At 45.3% G+C, this 21,225-nt stretch overlaps 1 protein-coding gene across 1 annotated transcript in view; it reads left to right on the forward strand.

The window, feature by feature from the left end:
• The first annotated feature begins 11,721 nt into the window (after positions 1-11,721).
• The window catches only part of LOC144483170 (uncharacterized), a 169,717-nt gene continuing 160,213 nt past the window's right edge, over positions 11,722-21,225 (forward strand). The window contains 2 exon segments of the mRNA XM_078201966.1: positions 11,722-11,780; positions 15,314-16,608. Of these exon segments, the coding sequence (XP_078058092.1) occupies positions 15,494-16,608 (1,115 nt within the window). The 5' untranslated portion in view covers positions 11,722-11,780; positions 15,314-15,493.

Raw genomic sequence — 21,225 nt, forward strand, 5'->3', positions numbered from 1 at the left:
TATAAAGTGAAAAGTATTTTTTCTTGCATGCTGTCTAGACAAAGCATACCATTCACAGAGAAGGAAAGGAGACAGTGCAAAATGTAGTGTTACAGGCAAAGCTAGGGTGTAGAGAAAGATGAACTTAGTGAGAGGTTAGTCCATTCAAAAGTCTGATGGCAGCAGGCAAGAAGCTATTCTTGGGTCGGTTGGTACTGACCTCAGACTTTTGTATCTTTATCCCGTTGGAAGAAGGTGGAAGAGAAAATGTCCGGGGTGCGTGGGGCCCTTAATTATGCTGGCTGCTTTGCTGAGGCAGTGGGAAGTGTAGACAGAGTCTGATTTGCGTGATGGACTGGGCTTCTCGACCTTTTGTAGTTTCTTGCTGTCTTGGGCAGAGCAGAAGTCATACCAAGCTGTGATACAACCAGAAAGAATGCTTTCTATGGTGCATCTGTCAAAGTTGGTGAGAGTGGTAGATGATATGCCAAATTTCCTCAGTCTTTAGGAAAGTAGAGGCGTTGGTGGGCTTTCTTGACTATAGTGTTGGCATGGGGGTACCAAGATAGGTTGTTGGTGATCTGGACACCTAACAACTTGAAGCTTCTGACCATTTCTACTTTGTCCCCATTGATGTAGACAGGGGCATGTTCTCCTCTACGCTTTCTGAAGTCGATGATTATTTTGTTGACATTGAGGGAGAGATTGTTGTTGCTGCACCAGTTCACCAGATTCTCTGTCTCGTCATTGTTTGAGATGCAACCCACCACAGTGGTGTCATCAGCAAACTTGAAAATCGAGTTGGAGGGGAATTTGGCCACACAGTCATAAGTGGATAAGGAGTATAGAAGGGGGCTGAGGACACAGCCTTGTGGGGCACCGGTGTTGAGGATGATCGTGGAGGAGGTGTTGAGGGTGACTGTGGAGGAGGTGTTGTTGCTTATCCTTACTGATTGCGGTCTGTGGGCTAGGAAGTTCAGGATCCAGTCACAGAGGGAAGAGCCGAGACCCAGGCCATGGAGTTTGGAGATGAGTTTCATTGAATCATGGTGTTGAAGGCTGAGCTATAGGGCCCGATTTAACCATTGCAGGTGTGAAAACATAGTAAAGTTGGGTGTGAGACCATTAACACGCTCCGCGCCCGCGCAGATGGCCACTTTACTGAGACCCGGGAATGGCCATGATCTGATTCACGCCCGAAACTGGCGCAACTGCATGCATTTAAATTGAATTAATGAATTGCCCGCCCAACTTTATCAGCATTTCTCCCTTTACCACCGTGTTCACCGATCCGGAATCGCACCGAAATGGACCTGCTGAATAAAAGTCTGGTTCGGGCACTCCAGCTGCTGAAGAGGCGCGTTCAGTGCTTCCAACGGCTCTCTGACTCAGATCGACGGGGGGGGGGGGGGGGGGTAGGGAGGAGGAGGCGGGTCAGATGTACCTCGGGGGAGGGGGGAGTAAAGCAAGATCATTCTCTTGGGGGGTGGGGGAGGATTAGGCCAAATCGTTCCCTGGCCGGGGGGGGGGGAGGCCAGATCATTCTCTTGGAGGGGGGAGGGGAGGAGGGAGGAGGGAGGTGGGTAAGATGTATCTCTGGGGGGTGTGGGGGGTGGGCATCGTCCTCTGGTGGCGGGGGGGGGGGGGGGGGGGGAGTGAGGCCAGATCATTCGCTGGGGGGTGGGGAGGGAGGCGGGTAACATGTATTTCTGGTGGGGGGGAGGGGGAGCCCGATAGCTCTCTGGCAGGGGGACAGGGGGGGTCTCTTCCATTGTTCAGTGCTCCTAGACACGGAACAGAAACTCCTTTACAACTGGGTTTAGAGTCAGGAAGAACAATGGTGGATGCTGTAAATGTGCTGTCAAATCAGAGATTGGTGTAAAACTGGGATCTGTTCCTGACTGAAAGTGAAATGCTGTTTAAGTTTAAACAGAAAGAAACTTTACAAGTGTTTTGTGTGTGGACAAGACTTTAACTGATCATCCAACCTGGAACGACACAAGGCCACTGGCACCATGGAGAAACTGTGGAAATGTGGAGACTGTGGGAAAGGATTCAATTACCCATGCCAGCTGGAAATTCATCGACACAGACACACTGGGGAGAGACCGTTCACCTGCTCTGTGTGTGGGAAGGGATTTGCACAGTTATCCAAGCTCCCTATCCACATGCGGGTTCACACCAGCGAGAAGTCATTCCCCTGCCTGGTGTGTGGGAAGGAATTTGTTCAGTTATCCAGCCTGCTGACACATCGGCGTGTTCATTCTGATAAGAAACCTTTCAACTGTCCTGCATGTGAGAAGTGTTTTGCGGAAGTGAGGTACTGATACACCAGCGCAGTCACACTGGAGAGAGACCATTCACCTGCTCCATGTGCGGGAAAGGGTTGTCAGTCAGTCATCCAGCCTGCGGAAACACCGGAGAGCTCACACTGTTGAAAGACCGTTCAGCTGCTCCATAGGTAGGAAGAGATTCACTCAATCCTCCACTCTGGTGGAACATCAAAGAGTTCACACTGGGGAAGAGGCCATTCATCTGCTCTGTATGTGGGAAGGGATTCACTCATTCATTTGTTGTAGGGAAAAATCCCTGACCAGCACAGAATAGAAGCCGAGTCGCAAATCAAGGTTCAAAGCGTGTCTTTATTGTACAATTTACTAGGATCCTAGGGAGACCCCCGTAGCCAGCTCAGAAACAGTGGCTTGGCCACGTTGATCTCAATTGGATTACATCAGCCCTGGATCTTTATAGGGCTCCAAATTTGAGCGGGAACATTTGATTATGCATCTTTTTACAATATGTATAAAGTGGTCTGTCAGGTCAGGAAGTTCTCTGGGAGGCTTGTCAATTTGCATTTGTATGGTGTGTGTTCGTGTTAATGGGATTACTTGGTCCTGCCCCGGTGTCTAAATGCGTTTCCCATTATCATCTTTATGTGTCCCCTTATTTGAATTTGATCCTATTGTCCCGTGTCTGTGTTTCCTGCTTGTGAGATTGAGTGTTAATGTTATCCTGTCTTGTTGGATGTCTGGAGTACTTCATTCTAACCTTTTATTCTTATATCTTGGTTTATCAGATTTTTATGTCTGCCTTGGCCGAATTAGTAATGTTTCAGTGATAGCTTGGTTTTGATAACCCACTCTGTGTCTCGTTTCATAGGGATCTTGATCGTCCTTGACCAGTTTAAAATGCAGCTACAGGCTGTTGCTAGGCAGATTAGGGATCTCCCGCAGTTTCTGAAATTCGTGAGTCTCTCAGCTGTACAGGGGGGGACCCGATCGAATATCCATCCGGGGGTGCCCCTGTGCATTGTTGGCCCGTTATGAGTGGTGCCAATTAGTCCAATATGTAAATATGTTTGACGATGTAAAATATGGTTTTCTGTAAGATTTTCTCCTTCAGTCCCTCCTCTCGTCCAGGGGGTGCCATTCATGGCTGGCCCCCCATGGACGACCTTCAGAGGAACAGTGATTTGTACAGCTGTTGTCCTTGTCGTTGCTCCTCTTCTTCTGTATCGTTGTTAAGTTCTTGCATCTGGATACTGGCAGTGGGTAGCATTCTTGATGTAATATTTGCACATATCACTTTAATACAAGTTAGGCCAAGGCAGACTGTGAACAGGATGGCTACTACTAGGATTAATCCCTTCATAATGTATGCTCCCCAAACGGTGTTAAACAGCCATCCTAACCACCCATCAGTCCCTGTTAACCCCTGTTTAAAGTTATCCAATTGCTTTTGTATCCCGGACATGGCTGCTGTTATGTTTAGTGTCTCGTCGTGTACGTATGTGATGCATTTGTCCTTGATGATGGTGCATACCCCCCCTTGTCTGGCTAGCTGATAGTCCACCGCATATCTTGTTTGTTGTGTGTATAGTCTGAGTTCTGCGAGTTCTTGGTCAATTGCGCCTAATGCTTGTAGGGTGTTGTTTCCTAAAATGGTCAGTCCACATATGAAGAAGTTCCTATTACTGGCACTGATCACCCCTGCGGCGCCTCCCAGGGATAGTGTCCCCAGAAATCCATATCCTAAAGAAGACCCTAGTGTGACAGGGGCCTGCCAGTCGGAGCAAAATTCTGCGCTGATGGCCCTGGTCACTATGCGTTTCTGGACATGCCCCTCACTTGGGCATGGAACCGTGAGAGGTCTGATTGTCCCTACGGAAAAGAACCTTGGAGGCCTGTCTGTGGCCGTCATGTATACATTTTTAAATAAAAACACGTACCCGTCTTTAACCCGATAACATGCATTTCCCCGGGGTCGTTTGACCGCATGGCCCCATCTTGTGGAACCTTCCCTCCCCCTGGACTGTCCACTTGATTGTACCTCTTGGTGAGAATCAAATGGATATGTCCCTGAGGCTGAGCTGACGTGGGTGCTGTTGCACTTGCCACACATAAGCTGCCTACCCGCGGTGACTGCAATGCATTTTTGTTGCTTGCAGTCACAAGTGAAGTGTCCTTCCCGGACCCGGCACTCCTGGAGAGCACAATGTGCCTCAGTGCATGAATCATTTTTAGGGACAAAGGCATGCACGCACCCCCATCCCTCTCCCTTAAAACATTGTGGGTAGTTCCCATGTGTCTCCTCCGGTTGGGGTCCCGTCCCCCTTAGAATTCCCGGCTCAGTGAGCTCTACACACCTTCCTTGTATCCCTTGCTTAAAGTACCCAATATGTTCTTTGCAGGGTGCCCCCGATGTGTCAATAGTGAATAACTCTTGTGGGAGCCACCCTGGTGTTGCTATGAATAGGGAGTTTACTGATCGCGCTGAGGGGTAACAAGCGGTCCTATTCCCATAGATCTGGATGTGTGTTTTCAGGAATAGGTTTCCTTCCATGATTGGTGGTTCTGCTCCCCTAACCCTCGTATGCTGGAGTGTATTTACAATGGTCAGGGTTATTATCAGATATGTCCCTGTTCCCATATCGCTCTTTTTTTTTTTTTTTCAACAGTATTTTACAATTACAGTATATACAGAAAATAAACAGGCAATTAAATTAAAAGTAGTTGGTTCCGACGTCTTGATAGTAGATCTGGTCCTGGTTCCTGTGGAAGTTGAATGAGCAAAACGGTATTTTTTAGTTCATTTGTCCTCATATAGTTTCAATTGGGTCCAGTGTTTCCAGACCCCTTGTCCCCTTATATCTATACAGGCACAGGTATCTCCGCTAATAATGACCTCGTAAGGTCCGTGCCATCTTGGGGCAAATCCTGGTTTTGCAGGAAGCACTTTTGTTAATACCCGGCTCCCGGCTTTTGGGACTTCTGGTAATATTTCTGAGTCCCCCTCTGCGTCGACCTGTGCCTGATTAGAAATTACGGACCGGCGCATCCCCTTCAATTGGGTGCTAAGGTCTCGGATGTATTGTCGGATCCTATCTTTTATCGGACCCACATCTGTCCAGCCTGTAATAATGTTTTCGGGTAAGTGCATTGCTCGCCCGGTCATCAGCTCGTATGGAGTCAAGCCGGTAGTTCGATTTGTGGTCGCCCTAAGCCTCATCAGAACTGCAGGTAGGACTTCTGTCCAATTTCTACCTGAGGATTGCATTGCTTTTGCCATTGTTATTTTTAGAGTCCGATTCATCCTCTCCACCATCCCGGAACTTTGTGGGTGATAGGGGATGTGAAATTTTTGTTTTATTCCTAATAGTTGGCAAATGTTTTTCAGAACCTTTCCTGTGAAATGTGTTCCCTGGTCCGAATCAACTTGAATTGGCATCCCCCATCCATAGCAAGCTTAGTGTGAATTAAATAACACTTTGTACTGGCCTTTTTTGGCTGCAATTGGACATCCATTCATTTGTCTGTAATCTTATCAAAAGACATCGCTTTCCCCATTAAAATCACATGCCATACAGTTCCGATCTTTATATGAGTACTCTTACACTATCTCTAATTTGATCATTTGTTTGCGTGCAAGCGCTACACCACAGTACTTCACAAAATAATTATGTCTTTATCAATGCCCAATATAGTATATGAATATATCATACAAAGTTGGTTAAGGCTTTTCAGGATTTGATGTTATTCTTGTGTCTTTATGGCAGTGCTATACTGTATAATAAAAATAATCAAGCGGCAGTTGTATCATACCACTTTACACATCGTACCCGTGATATCCAAACCCTTTTAATTTAAGCCGTTTCTTTTTTTTAAACTGAGCTCCAGATCGAAACCCCCGCACTCTAGGAAAAGTAACAGGCGCCGAATCAAAATCAAAGCAGGTACAATACATACCAGTTATTTGATTAGGAACATTTTGGTTTCTTAACTGGCTAGGTTTTAAGCTTTGCAGTGCTTTTATATTTGGCAAACCTTGAACCTTGATGGCTCATGAAATTCCGACGGCAGTACATAATTTTAACTAGTTCAGAATACTAAACTATCTGACGTTCGCAAATCGCGATATTCTGCGATTAATACTGTATTTCACTGACTTGATACACTTTAAACTGATTCATAGACCTCAGTCTTTTGTTCCTGCTTTTCTACCTTTCCACAAAATAACTTATTTTCTTCTCTTAACTCCTCAACTAACTCTTATAATTTCTACTTCAAGACAAAGGAAAGAGCACATGCTTCCTTCCAAGGTTTAAATCCTTTCTTAACATTAAAACAAACAACAACAAAGCATCCACGCAACCACTTTGTTTAAACACACACAGACACACACATGGAAGCTTCCAAAAGTCATTCCACAGTACATCCTTTTTCATTCAAACTTATCATTTCAGACTGGGATGAGTGTAAAACATTCAAAGAGAATACTGAACATTGATTAAGACAATCGCTTTTATTCTTCTTTCTTCCAAACTGTAATTGACTCAAAGCAGAAGTAAATTCAAGAAATCCTATCACTTGAATCTTTACAGTTTTAACACTCTCCCAGCCCCCCTGAGGCTAAACCAAGGTGCAATGTACTGCACCTACTGCCTGTAGCAAACATTCCACAGGAACAAAGAGCTCCCTGCTCTCAATCTAATTACTACAACAACCACCTACATTCGACAAGCTACCAGATCTCACAAACACACTGAAATACAAAAACTAAGATCTCTCCTATCCATCTGCTGCCTTTCCCCTGGCGTAAAAGGCTTATAGGTTGCCTTTGGTTGTGCTAACGTCCCTCCTCTCGTGACTGGCGCTAGATTATAATTGTCTATGTTTTCTTTTGATGCTGGAGTGGCTGTATGTTTCTGCACTGACTCGTATGGGCGCCGAGGGTCCGTTTCCTCTGATCTCTGCGTTATCTCCGCAGTGTTGTTTCTGTATTCTAACTCCCTCACTCTCTCCTGTAATACTTTAATTTGTTCTGTCTCTTTGTGTCTCTCCTCCATGGAGGCATTTACTTCCTCAATTAGTCCAGCTAACTGGGTCACTAATATTACTCCCATTACTTTTGTTTTGTCCCGTTTAACTCCGTCTACCCACTTTCTTTGATCTTCTAAAGTTTGTGATGCGTTCCACCCGTTCCGTTTCATCTTTGCAACAATCGCTTCTCTGGCTAACAGATACTTTAAAATGAGAGCTACTGCAGTTTCTCCCTTAACAACGTGGTCTGCCATTTTTCTGTCTAGCAGTCCTGCAACCCCCGTATGCTGGCTGCTACAGTAAAAGTGCCTCAACTCCTGTCACTGATACTGCCCCAGCACCGTCTGTATTGCTGTAGAGCCTCGTAGTGAGGTTCCAGTGGGTCTCTTTCCCCTGGGCTCCCCCAACTATTCCTGACACCTCACGCTTGGACTATTTTGTGTTGTCTTATTGGGATGTGTGCTGGTTGTTTAGTGGGTTTGTCCGCCCCTGTTCCCAGCCCCTCTAAGTACAACGCCTCCCGCTCGGCCACCACCCCCACTAGCAGGGTTGATCCGTTACCCCCCAAAACCGGGTATCCTGCTATGGGCTGTGGTGTTCCCTACAGACGAACAAGGTTATCAAACTCCGCCCGGGTCCCTAATGGATCCTCCGTCGTCGTGTCTCTTGGTCAGGATGGATCGGGTCCACTTTTCCTCAACACTTACACACCTGTACTCTGTTATCAAAGCCCCTGTTATAGTTAGTAACTGTATCGACTCTGAGGTTGTTCGTCCCTTCAGAGTCAGTGTTGTTACCCGATTTACACTGTCCGTGCCTTGCACCCTGAGTGCCTGTCCCTCTTAGCGCCCGCTTCAAAACCCAACCTTAGCGTGGGAGATTTCTCCTCTTAACGTCCAGTTTAGGGTAGGGCACCTTGAGTCAAGCACTCCCTTGTCCTATTGCCTTGGCACAGACAGCGGTTTCATTTACAATCCTGGGTTAGTTACACCAATTAGTTCTGCATGCGGTACTTATCTTTATATTAGTCTTAATTCTTTGTTATCAAATAGCCCAAAACCTGTTATCTTTACCTTTGGTCCTTTACTCCTATTAAAGTTAACAGTTACTTACCTTCTTCCACGCGGTTGTTCTGACCTGTACCTCTTTAGTGCGGACTTCTGTTTCAATTTAAAACTTAGGCAAGATTATACAGTTCTACAAGACAACAATACTCAAAACAGACAAACCCTAACCCTTAAAGGTACCTCACTTTGAACGGAGACCTGCACTCGCCTCTGACTGTTCTGGATTTGTATCAGATTCGTTTAAATTTGATCCCGACTTTCAAACTGTGGCCATCAGTCAGAAGTCAGATATCAAATCCTGCCGTGACTACGCCATTTTGTTGTAGGGAAAAATCCCTGACCAGCACAGAATAGAAGCCGAGTCGCAAATCAAGGTTCAAAGCGTGTCTTTATTGTACAATTTACTAGGATCCTAGGGAGACCCCCGTAGCCAGCTCAGAAACAGTGGCTTGGCCACGTTGATCTCAATTGGATTACATCAGCCCTGGATCTTTATAGGGCTCCAAATTTGAGCGGGAACATTTGATTATGCATCTTTTTACAATATGTATAAAGTGGTCTGTCAGGTCAGGAAGTTCTCTGGGAGGCTTGTCAATTTGCATTTGTATGGTGTGTGTTCGTGTTAATGGGATTACTTGGTCCTGCCCCGGTGTCTAAATGCGTTTCCCATTATCATCTTTATGTGTCCCCTTATTTGAATTTGATCCTATTGTCCCGTGTCTGTGTTTCCTGCTTGTGAGATTGAGTGTTAATGTTATCCTGTCTTGTTGGATGTCTGGAGTACTTCATTCTAACCTTTTATTCTTATATCTTGGTTTATCAGATTTTTATGTCTGCCTTGGCCGAATTAGTAATGTTTCAGTGATAGCTTGGTTTTGATAACCCACTCTGTGTCTCGTTTCATAGGGATCTTGATCGTCCTTGACCAGTTTAAAATGCAGCTACAGGCTGTTGCTAGGCAGATTAGGGATCTCCCGCAGTTTCTGAAATTCGTGAGTCTCTCAGCTGTACAGGGGGGGACCCGATCGAATATCCATCCGGGGGTGCCCCTGTGCATTGTTGGCCCGTTATGAGTGGTGCCAATTAGTCCAATATGTAAATATGTTTGACGATGTAAAATATGGTTTTCTGTAAGATTTTCTCCTTCACATTCAACCTGCTGAGACACCAGCAAGTTCACAAGTGAGAGCAGGGGCTTGTTATGACTGTTGTTAATCACATCCAGACAGAAGCATGTTGATTTGGATAATTGGAGTTTGTTTTGCTGATGTTCAAAGCCCTATAACTTGGGTGGTGTTTAATGTTCAGGATAAATTTTAAACTTGTTTTAAACACATTGTAGATTTTTGTCTTTCCCACCTCCATGTTTAACATCACCAGGCTGGAACTCAGAAAGGATAATCTGCAGAAGGATCACACAGTAGGAACAGAACTTCAGCCTGGATACAATCCTTCAGGGTCACACTGAGAGGGACAAAGAGCACTTGGCTCTTTCACATCGCTCTTCACTGACAGCAAAATCCCCATGTGGTTGAATCCTGAGGTGTGGAAGAAATGTGTCCCAGCTGCTCTCTTCCATGGCTCAGGGCTCCTAGACACGGAACAGAAACTCCTTTACAACTAGGTTTAGAGTCAGGAAGAACAATGATGGATGCTGTAAATGTGCTGTCAAATCAGAGATTGGTGTGAAACTGGGATCTGTTCCTGACTGAAAGTGAAATGCTATGTTTAAGTTTAAAAGATAACTTGGTAACCAGGGTTTCTCAATGACTTAGAAGAAGAATCTGAAGGAGAGTCAGACTGGCTTGTGTCCGTAACTCTGTTTCTTTGTCCACAGTTACTGCCAAACTTGCTGAGTTTTTCCAACATTTCCTGTTTTCATTTCGCAATTACACACTTGACTGGTCAGCACAGGTTGACTTATTACAGAACTCCTTGCTTCTTCTGCTCTGACTAAGATCGCAAGACACTACAAAGAGTTGGGAATGTAATCCAGTCCATGATGCAAATCAGCCTCCCATCCATTCACTCCATCTAAACTTCAAAGAACAAAGAAAAGTACAGCTCAGGAACAGGCCCTTTGGCCCTCCAAGCCTGTACCAATGATGATGCCCTAACTAAACTAAAAAATAAATTTCTGCCCATACTCAGTCGGTATCCTTCATTCCCTTCCTATTCATGTACCATCCAGATGCCACTTAAATGTTGCTAATGTGCCTGCTTCCACCACAACCTCTGGCAGCACGTTCCAAGCACCCACCACTCTCTGCGTTGAAAACTTTCCCCCTCTCACCTTGAGCCCGTGCCACCCTCAGAAAAAGCCTCAGACTATCCATCCTGTCTATGTCTCTCATAATTTTGCCATTGACTCAGGAAAGTAGCCAGCATAATCAAGGACGCAAAACACCCTGGAAATACTCTCTTCCACCTTCTTCCATTAGAAAAAAGATGCAAAGGTCTGCTAATATATCGCAATCAACAAGAACAGCTTCTTCCCTGCTGCCAACAGACTTTCGAATGGACCTACAATATATTAAGCTGATCTTTCTCGACAGCCTCTGTGTGACTGCAACACTATATTCTGCACCCTCTCCTTTCCTTCTCCCCTATGTACTCTATGAATAGCATATTTTGATTGTACAGCGCACAAGAAACAATACATTTCACTACATCCCAATACCTGTGACAAGAATAAATCAAATCAAATCCCTTGATCCTCTGAGACCTCTTCCTGTTGGCTTCCAGGACAACATTACACTGTCAGATAAAGTTAAGGGGCTTGGAGACAGGAACAAAATGAGGCCATGAATTGGAGTTGGGAAATTAAATCAGATTAGCATGATAAATTTTTTAAAAAGACAATTAATTAAAAAATTAATTATTACTTTTAATATATTAATTTTGCACAGGATAGCTAATGAGTAGGAGTAGATAATGTTCATTTTATTTTTCAATAACTGTGACACTCGATATTTCATTCCATTGATGAAATAAATGCCAGGTTAACACGCACATGCTTGTTAAGCTCTGCACCCAGTGCCCACCTCCCTGAGCGGAGCATGCGCGGTGTGGTTGCAGGAGGCTGAGGGGACGAGCGCAGTCTTGGCAATGATGTGAAGATGCTTGTAGATGTGGAGACTCACCTGATGAAGGGGCGGTGCTCCGAATGCTCGTGATTCCAAATAAACCTGTTGGACTTTAAGCTGGTTGTGAGACTTCTTACTGAGTCTCAGCAACAGCGGATAAATAATTCTAAACTCACTGGATCAATGGCGGGGATGTTACCCAACCTGCCCCGCGGGAGAGAATGTCCCCGATCAGAGCAGGAGACCTGAACGCATGCGCAGTTCCTCGTTGTACTGAACATGCGCAGGCTGGACAGTGGATGAGAAGCTGGTTTGTCGAACGGCGGACGGTAAGAGGCGGCGGCGCGAGAAGAGGCGGAGGGTGAGGAGAGAGTTCATTAACACCCGGTGTAGGCCGCAAATCCCCAATAAAATCGTGCAGCTCTCGCGTTTGCACCGAGGCTTTTCCTGGCAACAGGCCCGAGGTAACGGCCGCTATCTTGTTCTCGCGGGCTGCAGGGCGCAGGCGCGGCTATCTGTGACGTCACAAAGGGCGGACGGGTTCTCAGGGTCCCCGTGACCAGGAGAGAAAATGTTTGACTCAAGAATTTTATTCTCAATCCGTTCACAGGAGCGAAGGAGGAAGTTGGAAGTGGAGGGTGGAGATGCTGCAGTGGGTGTGAATACTCAATGAATGGGAGGATTCTAGGAAGTAGAGCAAAAAGACCTAAGGTTGCGTGTGCAAAGATCCTTGAAGGAAGCAGGACAGGTTGGTAAGGTGGTTACAAGGCATATGAGATAGTTACCTTTATCAGCCAAGGCATAGAACAGAAGAGCAGGGAAGTTATGATGGAACTGTATAAAATGCTCGGTTGGCCACAGCTAGTGTGCTGTGTGCAGTTCTGGTCACCACACTACAGGAAGGATGTGATTGCACTAGAGAGGATGCAGAGGAGATTCCATAAGACCATAAGACATAGGAGCGGAAGTAAGGCCATTCGGCCCATCGAGTCCACTCCACCATTCAATCATGGTTGATGTTGCCTGTGTTGGAGCATTTCAACTATGGAGAGAAGCTGGCTAGGCTGGGATTGTTGTTCTTAGAACAGAGAAGGCTGATAGGGACATGATTGAAGTCTTTAAAATTATGAGGGATATAGTTAAGATAGTCATAGAGGTTTGCAGCATGGAAACAGGTCCTTCGGGATGGCGTTAGCCATCGGTAATGTATTTTTCATATTTGTTCTTTGTACATTTGTAATTGTTTTGTAATATCGTATTTGTATTAACCAACGGAAATTTTTTGTGTTATTTATGGCCTGGGGGGCATCCCCCCCCTGGATAGAGTAACCCCCGGGGTGGGTGTGACATCCAGTTGGGGAAAGTTCTGGGTGGTGAAGCCCCGGACATAGTAACACCGGAGAGATTTTATTCTCCGGGAGAAAAATTGGGAAGGCAGGCCGAATTGAGTATCCCGGAGAGTCTTTCCCACTGCCCCGGCTGAAATTCCGGAAGGGATTCCGGATAGAGTAGGTTTGGAGTGGTTTTCCCCATTTCCCCCCCTCCGGCCGAACATCCGTCAGGTGGAACCCCCGGACCTGAGTACCTCTGGAGGGTTGCATCCCCCGGCAGGGGAAAAACCCGGGAGGCGGTGCCCTGGAGGGCGGCGGATATGCTGCAATGTTTATTCTTGTTGTGTTGGACTAATGTTTGTCACTTTGTAGATTATGATTTGTAATTGGAGGTGTATTTGGAGGGCAAAGGCCCTGGATAATTATGACCGTTAGTGAACCCTTCCTAAATAGAAGGTAGTAACTGATAAATGGATGGCTTTAGCCACTGGTAATGTATTTTTCACATCTGTTCTTTGTGTATTTGTAATTGTTTTGTACTAACGTATTTGTAATAAATGAAAATTTGGTACACGAAAGAAAAAAAAACAGGTCCTTCGGCCCAACTTGCCCATGCTGCCCCTTTTTTAACCCCGGGGCGAGTCCCAATTGCCTGCATTTGGCCCATTACCCCTCTACCCATCTTGTCCATGTGACTGTCTAAACACTTTTTAAAAGACAAAATTGTACCTGCCTCTACTACTGCCTCTAGCAGCTTGTTCCAGACACTCACCACCCTCTGTGTGAAACAAATTGCCCCTCTGGACCCTTTTGTATCTCTCACCTTAAACCTGTGCCCTCTAATTTTATACATCCTTACCTTTGGTAAAATATATTGACTATCTAGCTGATCTGTGCGCCTCATTATTTTATAGACCCCTATAAAGTCACCCCTAAGCCTCCTACGCTCCAGAGAAAAATGTCCCAGTCTATCCAGCCTCTTCTTATAACTCAAACCACCAAGTCCTGGGAGCATCCTAGTAAATCTGTTCTGCACTCTTTCTAGTTTAATAATATCCTTTCTATGGTAGGGTGACCAGAACTGTCCACAGTATTCCAAGTGTGGCCTTACCAATGTATTGTGTACAACTTCAACAAGACGTCCCAACTCCTGTATTCAATGTTCTGACCAATGAAAGCAAGCATGCCAAATGCCTTCTCCACCACTCTGTCCACCTGTAACTCCACTTTCAAGGAGTTATGAACCTGTACCCCTAGATCTCTTTGTTCTGTAACTCTCCCCAACGCCCTACCATTAACTGAGTAAGCCCTGCCCTGGTTCGATCTACCAAAATGCATCACCTCGCATTTATCTAATTTAAACTCCATCTGCTATTCATCAGCCCACTGGCCCAATTGATCAAGATCCCGTTGCAATCCTAGATAACCTTCACTGTCCACTATGCCACCAACCTTGGTGTCATCTGCAAACTTGGGATAAAAGCATCTTCATCTTCATCTGTCACAGCTTACTCTCTGATTTCAGCTTCTTTGCCATTTGGCCATTCATACATTTTATTCTCTCTATGGACTGCCATTAGCAGCCTTTTCCCCTTGTTTTTGTGGCTGTGACTCATCTTTCATTCTCTCACCCTACAGTATAAATATCTCCCACTTTCTATGCCTTTTAGGCACTGTAGGAAGTATCTCAACACCAGGTTAAAGTCCAATAGGTTTATTTGGATTTTATTTGAGTTCATTCACGTAATGAAGGAGCAGCACTCCGAAAGCTCATGGTACCAAATAAACCTATTGGACTTTAACCTGGTGTTGTGAGACTTCTTACTGTGCCCACCCCAGTCTAATGCCGTCATCTCCACATTGTGCCTTTTAGCTTTGACAAAGGGTCATCTGGACTCAATGTCAGCTCTTTTCTGTCCTTACAGATGCTGCCAGAACGGCTGAGATTTTCCAGCATGTTCTCTTTTTGTTTAGGATAGACAGGAAGTTACTTTTCCCCTTAGAGGGGTCAAAAACCAGCTGGCATAGATTTGAGTTAAGGGGCAGAAGATTTAGAGGGGATTTGAGAAAATACTTTTTCACCCAGAGGGTGGTGGGAATCTGGAACTCACGACCTCAAAGGGTGGGAAAGGTGAGAACTCTCAACATTTAAGAACCATTTAGATGAGTGTTTGAAATGCAATAGCATAGAAGGCTCTAGACCAAGTGCAAGAAATGGGATTAGAATAGATATGTTTGATGGCCGGCACTGACACAATGGGCCTCTTTTTGTGCTGTAAAACTCTGTGACTATGATTTCAGGCCAGGAAGGAGCAAAAATGTGAAGGATGGGGATTTACAGCTTTGGTGCAATGAGTAAGGAAGAAATGTTCCATAGAAACTAGAATTGTCCTTTCTGAATTTCTGTCCTGTACTGACGGCAATGACTTTTGTAAAATACCTTTGTCTCAGAAAACAAAGGATTTCTAATTTCAATGTGACCGCCTCCTTCTGTGCTGTGACCTTTGTCTCTTTCTATTCTTTTATAAAAGGATCTGGAAGCACGCACACCCAAGCAAAAGTGTCCAGTGAACTGAATGTGGAAAGTGGTTTCTCTAGTTATACAGCCTGAAAAAATATAACACCGTTCATAGCGGGAAGAAACTATATGTGTTCTGTGTGTGGACGTGTGTGTGTCATCCAACCTGGAGAGAGACAGGGACACTGACACCATGGAGAAACAGTGGAAATGTGGGGACTGTGGGAAACGATTCAATTTTCCATCCCGGCTGGAAATCCATCGACGCGTTCACGGTGGGGCTGGCACGATGGAAAAACCGTGGAAATGTGTGGAATGTGGGAAGGGATTCAATTATCCATCCCTGTTGGAAATTCACCGACGCAGTCACACTGGAGAGAGACCATGGAAATGTGAGGAATGTGGGAAAGGATTCAATTATCCATCCTTGTTGGAAAACCATCGACGCAGTCACACTGGGGAGCGGATTTGCAAATGTGAAGAATGTGGGAAAGGATTCAATTATCCATCCCTGCTAGAATACCATCGACGCAGTCACACTGGGGCAGGGGCCATGGAGAAACCGTGGAAATGTGAGGATTGTGGCAAAGGATTCAATTTCCCATGCCTGCTGGAAATCCATCGACGCAGCCACACCGGGGAGAAGCCATTCTCCTGTTCTGTGTGTGGGAAGGGATTTACTAAGTCAACCAACCTACTGAGACACCAGCGAAATCACACTGAGGAGAAGCCCTTCAGCTGCACTTACTGTGAAAAGAGTTTCGGACAGTTATCCAACCTCACTGCACACCAGCGAGTTCACACTGGGGAGAGACCATTCACCTGCTGTATGTGTGGTAAGGGATTCACTCAGTCAGCCAGCCTCACGTTACACCAGCGAATTCACACAGAGGAGAGGCCATTCAGCTGCACGCACTGTGGAAAGAGGTTCAGGCAATCTTCCGACCTCACTGCACACCAACGCACTCATACTGGGGAGCGACCATTCACCTGCTCTGTGTGTGGGAAGAGATTTACTCACTCGAGTGGCCTTTGGTCACACCAGCGAATTCACACCGAGGAGAAGCCATTCAGCTGCACTTCCTGTGAAAAGAGGTTCAGACATTCTTCCGCCCTCACTGCACACCGACGCACCCACACTGGGGATAGGCCATTCACCTGCTCCGAGTGTGGGAAGGGATTCTCTCAGTGCTCTCACCTGCAGACACACCAGAGAATTCACACTGGGGAGAGGCCGTTCACCTGCTGTGTGTGTGGAAAGGGCTTCACTCAGTCACAGCACCTGTTGACACATCAGCAAGTTCACAAGTGACAGCAGTTGTTGAATTCTGTTATTGCTGCTGTTAATTTTGTCAAGGATTGATCATCTGAATATATCTGGTTTGCTTCTGCCGATTAAAGAATAACTGGCTGGAGTTTAATATTCTGGAGATGTTACTGATTCTCAGGAGTGCAGTTTCGGGTTTTGAAAGCACCCTCTGTGATCTCTCCTTCATCCAAGAACTCATGACAGGTACTCAATTACAAAATTCTCAACTATTACTTCAATCCTAAATTGATCTGTGGTACAACATTGACAATTCAGTGTCTGAGAAGTTCCACTGATTAACATCTCCAATTAGAAAGTGCTGAGTAATCTTTGCTGATAATTCTTACTGGCTTGCACATTACACAGTGACACCTCCACTATGAAATTATCATGGAACATTAAACAGAATGGTGAAATATTTTATTGATACATCAATAAAAGAGGAAACCTGTGATGTGAATTGGACTATGAAGGGACAGACAGCACAATACCACAGCTAATGATCTACAGATTACCGAAATCTTCAAACATTCTTTTGCTTCATTGTACTCTGGGAGAGAGAATAGATAAATAAAAAATTGAGTGATCAGATGAGTAATGAGATAAGTTCATTTAAAATCAAGAAAGGATGTGTTGGATAAACTAATATAACTTAAAGAGGATGGATTAAATTCACATTTTAAAAGAATGTCGGGAAGAGATAGCCAAGGCAGTTCTACTCATAATTAACAGAGTACTGGCAGAGAGCTAAACTGATTCCGACATTTCAGAAAGAGGACAGAACATGCTCAGGGAATGATAGACTCGTCAGCCTCATGTCGATTAATAGAATCCCAAGTAAAGGACAGAACATATGAAAATCGAGAAATCAGTATGGATTTCAAAAGGGAACATTTCCCTGAACAATCTTATCGAATGTTTTGAGGAGGTAACAGAGAGAGTTGGCAATGAAGTTGATGTAATTTATCAGGATTTTCATTTGGCCATTGATAGGATTTACCACAAGGACCCCACGCACCGCAGACATTGTCTCTTCTGCCTCCTTCCACTTGGAAAAAGATACAAAAGTCTGAGGACATGTGCCAACCGACTCAAGAACAGCTTCTTCCCTGCTGCTGTCAGACTTTTGAATGGACTTACCTTGCATTAAGTTGATCTTTCTCTACACCCTGGCAATGACTGTAACACTGCATTCTGCGCCCTCTCCTTCTCTATGAACGGTATGCTTTGTCTGTGTAGCGCTCAAGAAACAATACTTTTCACTGTATACTAATACATGTGATAAATCAAAAGACAATCATCAGTAATAATTTTAAACATAAAGTTTGCAGTGGGGATTGAAGCGGGGACTTTCTCCTGTGAAGTTGCAGTGATAATGAGTGTCCTGGGGAAATGAGTGTGAATCCCCCAGCCCCGGACAGAGGGGAACTGACCATCCATCTCCAGCTCTGATTCCCAAACAGAACATGCTGCCAATAATCAGCAAGTCAGTCTGAGGCTGTGGCCCCTCCCACCATCTGAAACCGTCACAATGCCCGGCTGATTGACGGCAGCTGCGGACCAATAGGAGGAGTGGGGGCGGGACTGGAGGACCGAGCGGGAGCGGCTGGTCCTCCTACCAATGGGAGTGAATGAGGGGCGGGGCTGGGAGTGGAGCATGCGCAGTCCGGGTAATGCCTGGCGGATAGTATTTTTTCTGGGACCCAGGTTCGGTGAGGGAATGGGCTGTGCCGAGGGAGCGATGGATCAGGCTGGTGAGCAGGGAGGTTTCGCAAATATGTTGTGCAAACCGCAACCTCTCAAAAAAATTTTACCCCGTTTGCATCATGGATCTATCTCACTGCCAGAAAGGGTGGTAGAGGCGGAAACGTTTACAACATTTAAGAAGCATTTGGATGAGCATTTGAAACGCCATAGCGGACAAGGCTATGGATGAAGTGCGAGAAAGTGGGATTGGAATAGATGCAGGGTGGCTGGTGGAGACATGATGGGCCGAGTGGCCTCTTTGGGCTGGAAAACTCCATCATTCTTCAGAATATAATTTCTGGACTCGTGCTGGAAGTCATAAAGTGCATCAAGGTAGATAAATCCCCGGGACCTGATGAAGTGTATCCCAGGACATTGTGGGAGGCTAGGGAGGAAATTGCGGCTCCCTGAGCAAAGATATTTGAGTCATCGATAGCAGGTGAAGTGCCTGAAGATTGGAGGGTGGCAGATGTTGTGGCTTTGTTTAAGAAGGGCTGCAGGGAAAAGCCTGGGAACTACAGTCCGGTGAACCTAATGTCTGTCGTGGGTAAGTTGTGAGAAGATATTCTGAGAGACAGGATCTACAAGCATTTAGAGAGGCAAGGACTGATTAGGGACAGTCAGCATGGCTTTGTGAGTGGAAAATCATGTCTCACAAATTTGATTGAGTTTTTTTTTGAAGGGATAACCAAGAAGTTGGATGAGGGCACTGTAGTTAACGTTGCCTACATGGACTTTCGCAAGGCCTTTGATGAGGTACCGCATGGTAGGTTGTTGCACAAGGTTAAATCTCATGGGATCCAGGGTAAGGTAGCCAAATGGATACAAAATTGACTTCATGACAGAGGGTGGTTGTAGAGGGTTGTTCTTCAAACTGGAGGCCTGTGACCAGTGGTGTGCCTCAGGGATCGGTGCTGGGTTCACTGTTTTTTATTCGTTATATTAATGATTTGGATGAGAATTTAGGAGGCATGGTTAGTTAGTTTGCAGATGACACCAATGTTTGTGGCCTGTTTCCATACTGTAAATCCCTGTGACTCTATGGAATGATCATGATGTTTTTGTATACTTCTTTTACCGGATATTAGAAGAGGATTTGCAGAGAGAAATCTCAAACCAAACCTCATCAAATTCTGACAGCATGACTCAACCCATCAGGACCTGAATATCATTGATCTTTGCGGGTAAGCATTGAGTTCCAGGTCATTATCACTCACTGTGTAAAATCTCTTCTTCATATCGCCACTATTGATCTTGCTCAAAATCTTAAATCTGTGTCTCAAGTATTGTCCATCCTCAGTTAGTTGTGGAGAAATAACAATTTGTATGTATTTTGTATAAAAAAGTCAGGAGCTTTTTTTGGTCAGCGAACACAGAGCTGATGTGTAAACACTTGGTGTGAATGGGCACACGGACAGCAGTGACTTGGATGACCTTAAGGTGACGGGGAGGTTGAATGTGCGAGGCTGCTGGAAGTGCATGAGGAAAGTTAAGCCAAGAGGTAACAAAGGAATGGATGAGGGTCTCAAAGGCAGATGAGCTGAGACTTGGTCAGAGTTGGGTGATGTTACTGAGGTGGAAACATACAGTGGTGGTGATAATGTGGATATGTGATTGAAAGGTCAGTTTGGGATGAAATATTTCACCATTGTTCTGAATAATCTGGATCGGTCTCAGACAGTTTGCAAGGGGGAGAATGGAGTCAGTGGCAAGGGAGTGGAGTTTGTAACAGGAACTAAAGGAGATAGATGTATTTCTGATGGAACAAAAAGGCTTAATGGGATATGGGGAACAGGAGGGGAGGTGGATTTGAGACGAGGGAGACATCAGCCATGATCTGATTGAATAGCGGAGCAGCTTGAAGGGCTGAATTTGCCAACTTCTGCTCCGAACCCTACGTTCCAAAAACAAAGGCTTTCAATTCACAACATTTTAGTGAAGGAATTTTCAAGTTTTCGGCACTGGATGTCAAGTCAGGACAATGTATGAACTGGAGGGGAACTTGGAGATGATGATGTTCACATACAGCTGCTATCCTTGCTCAATGGTGGTGGTTGAGGGTTTAGGAGGTTCTGTGTAAGTTCCAGCTGAGTTGTAAATATATAACATTCCTCTCCTTCACCCCTTGCCTCTTCCCCCTTCTGTCTCTCTCTCTCCTGCTATGGAGCCTAGAGTCTTGCACAGATCCAGACCGGGTGGCAGGTTCCCTTCCCTGAAGGACATTGCTGAGTCAGTTGGTGTTTTATGACAATCCAGCTGTTTCATTGTCACTTGGTCCTAGTGGCAGCCCCACAAATTACCAGATTCATTCAGCTCAATTTCACAACCTGCCTTTGTGTTTTTGTGGGTTCTCTCTCACTCCTCTTTTTGTGTTTAAATCAATTTCATAGGTTTTTAGAAGAAAAGGATTTGAAGTCAGGAAACTAAAATCAAACATCACCCAATTTATCCTGCCCTGAATGTGATCGAGTTTTGAACATAGGAGGAAAAAGCACTGTTCACAGTGGGGAGAAACCATACACGTTTCTGTGTGTGGACGAGGCTTCAGTCGATCATCTGGTCTGTCAATTAATGGGTCGTTAATCTTTGCAGTTCTCTTGCCCAGAGAGCAGTGGGGGCTGCATTATTAAATATAGGGTCAAGGGTTATGGGTGACAGGAAGAAAATGAAGTCAGAATCACAATCAGATCAGCCATGATCTTATGAAATAGAACAGCAGAGTTGGTGAGCCGAATGGCCGACTCCTGCTCCTATTTCATAGGATCCTATTGTCACTTGGTCGAGAACAAGAGTGTCAAAAGTGCCCATCAGCATGAATTAGCACCTTGAAGAGAATTGGGAAGGTGAATACAGCAGAGTGAGAATGGAGG

The sequence above is a fragment of the Mustelus asterias genome, unplaced genomic scaffold (assembly GCF_964213995.1).
Source record: "Mustelus asterias unplaced genomic scaffold, sMusAst1.hap1.1 HAP1_SCAFFOLD_47, whole genome shotgun sequence".
Classification (NCBI taxonomy): Eukaryota; Metazoa; Chordata; class Chondrichthyes; order Carcharhiniformes; family Triakidae; genus Mustelus; species Mustelus asterias.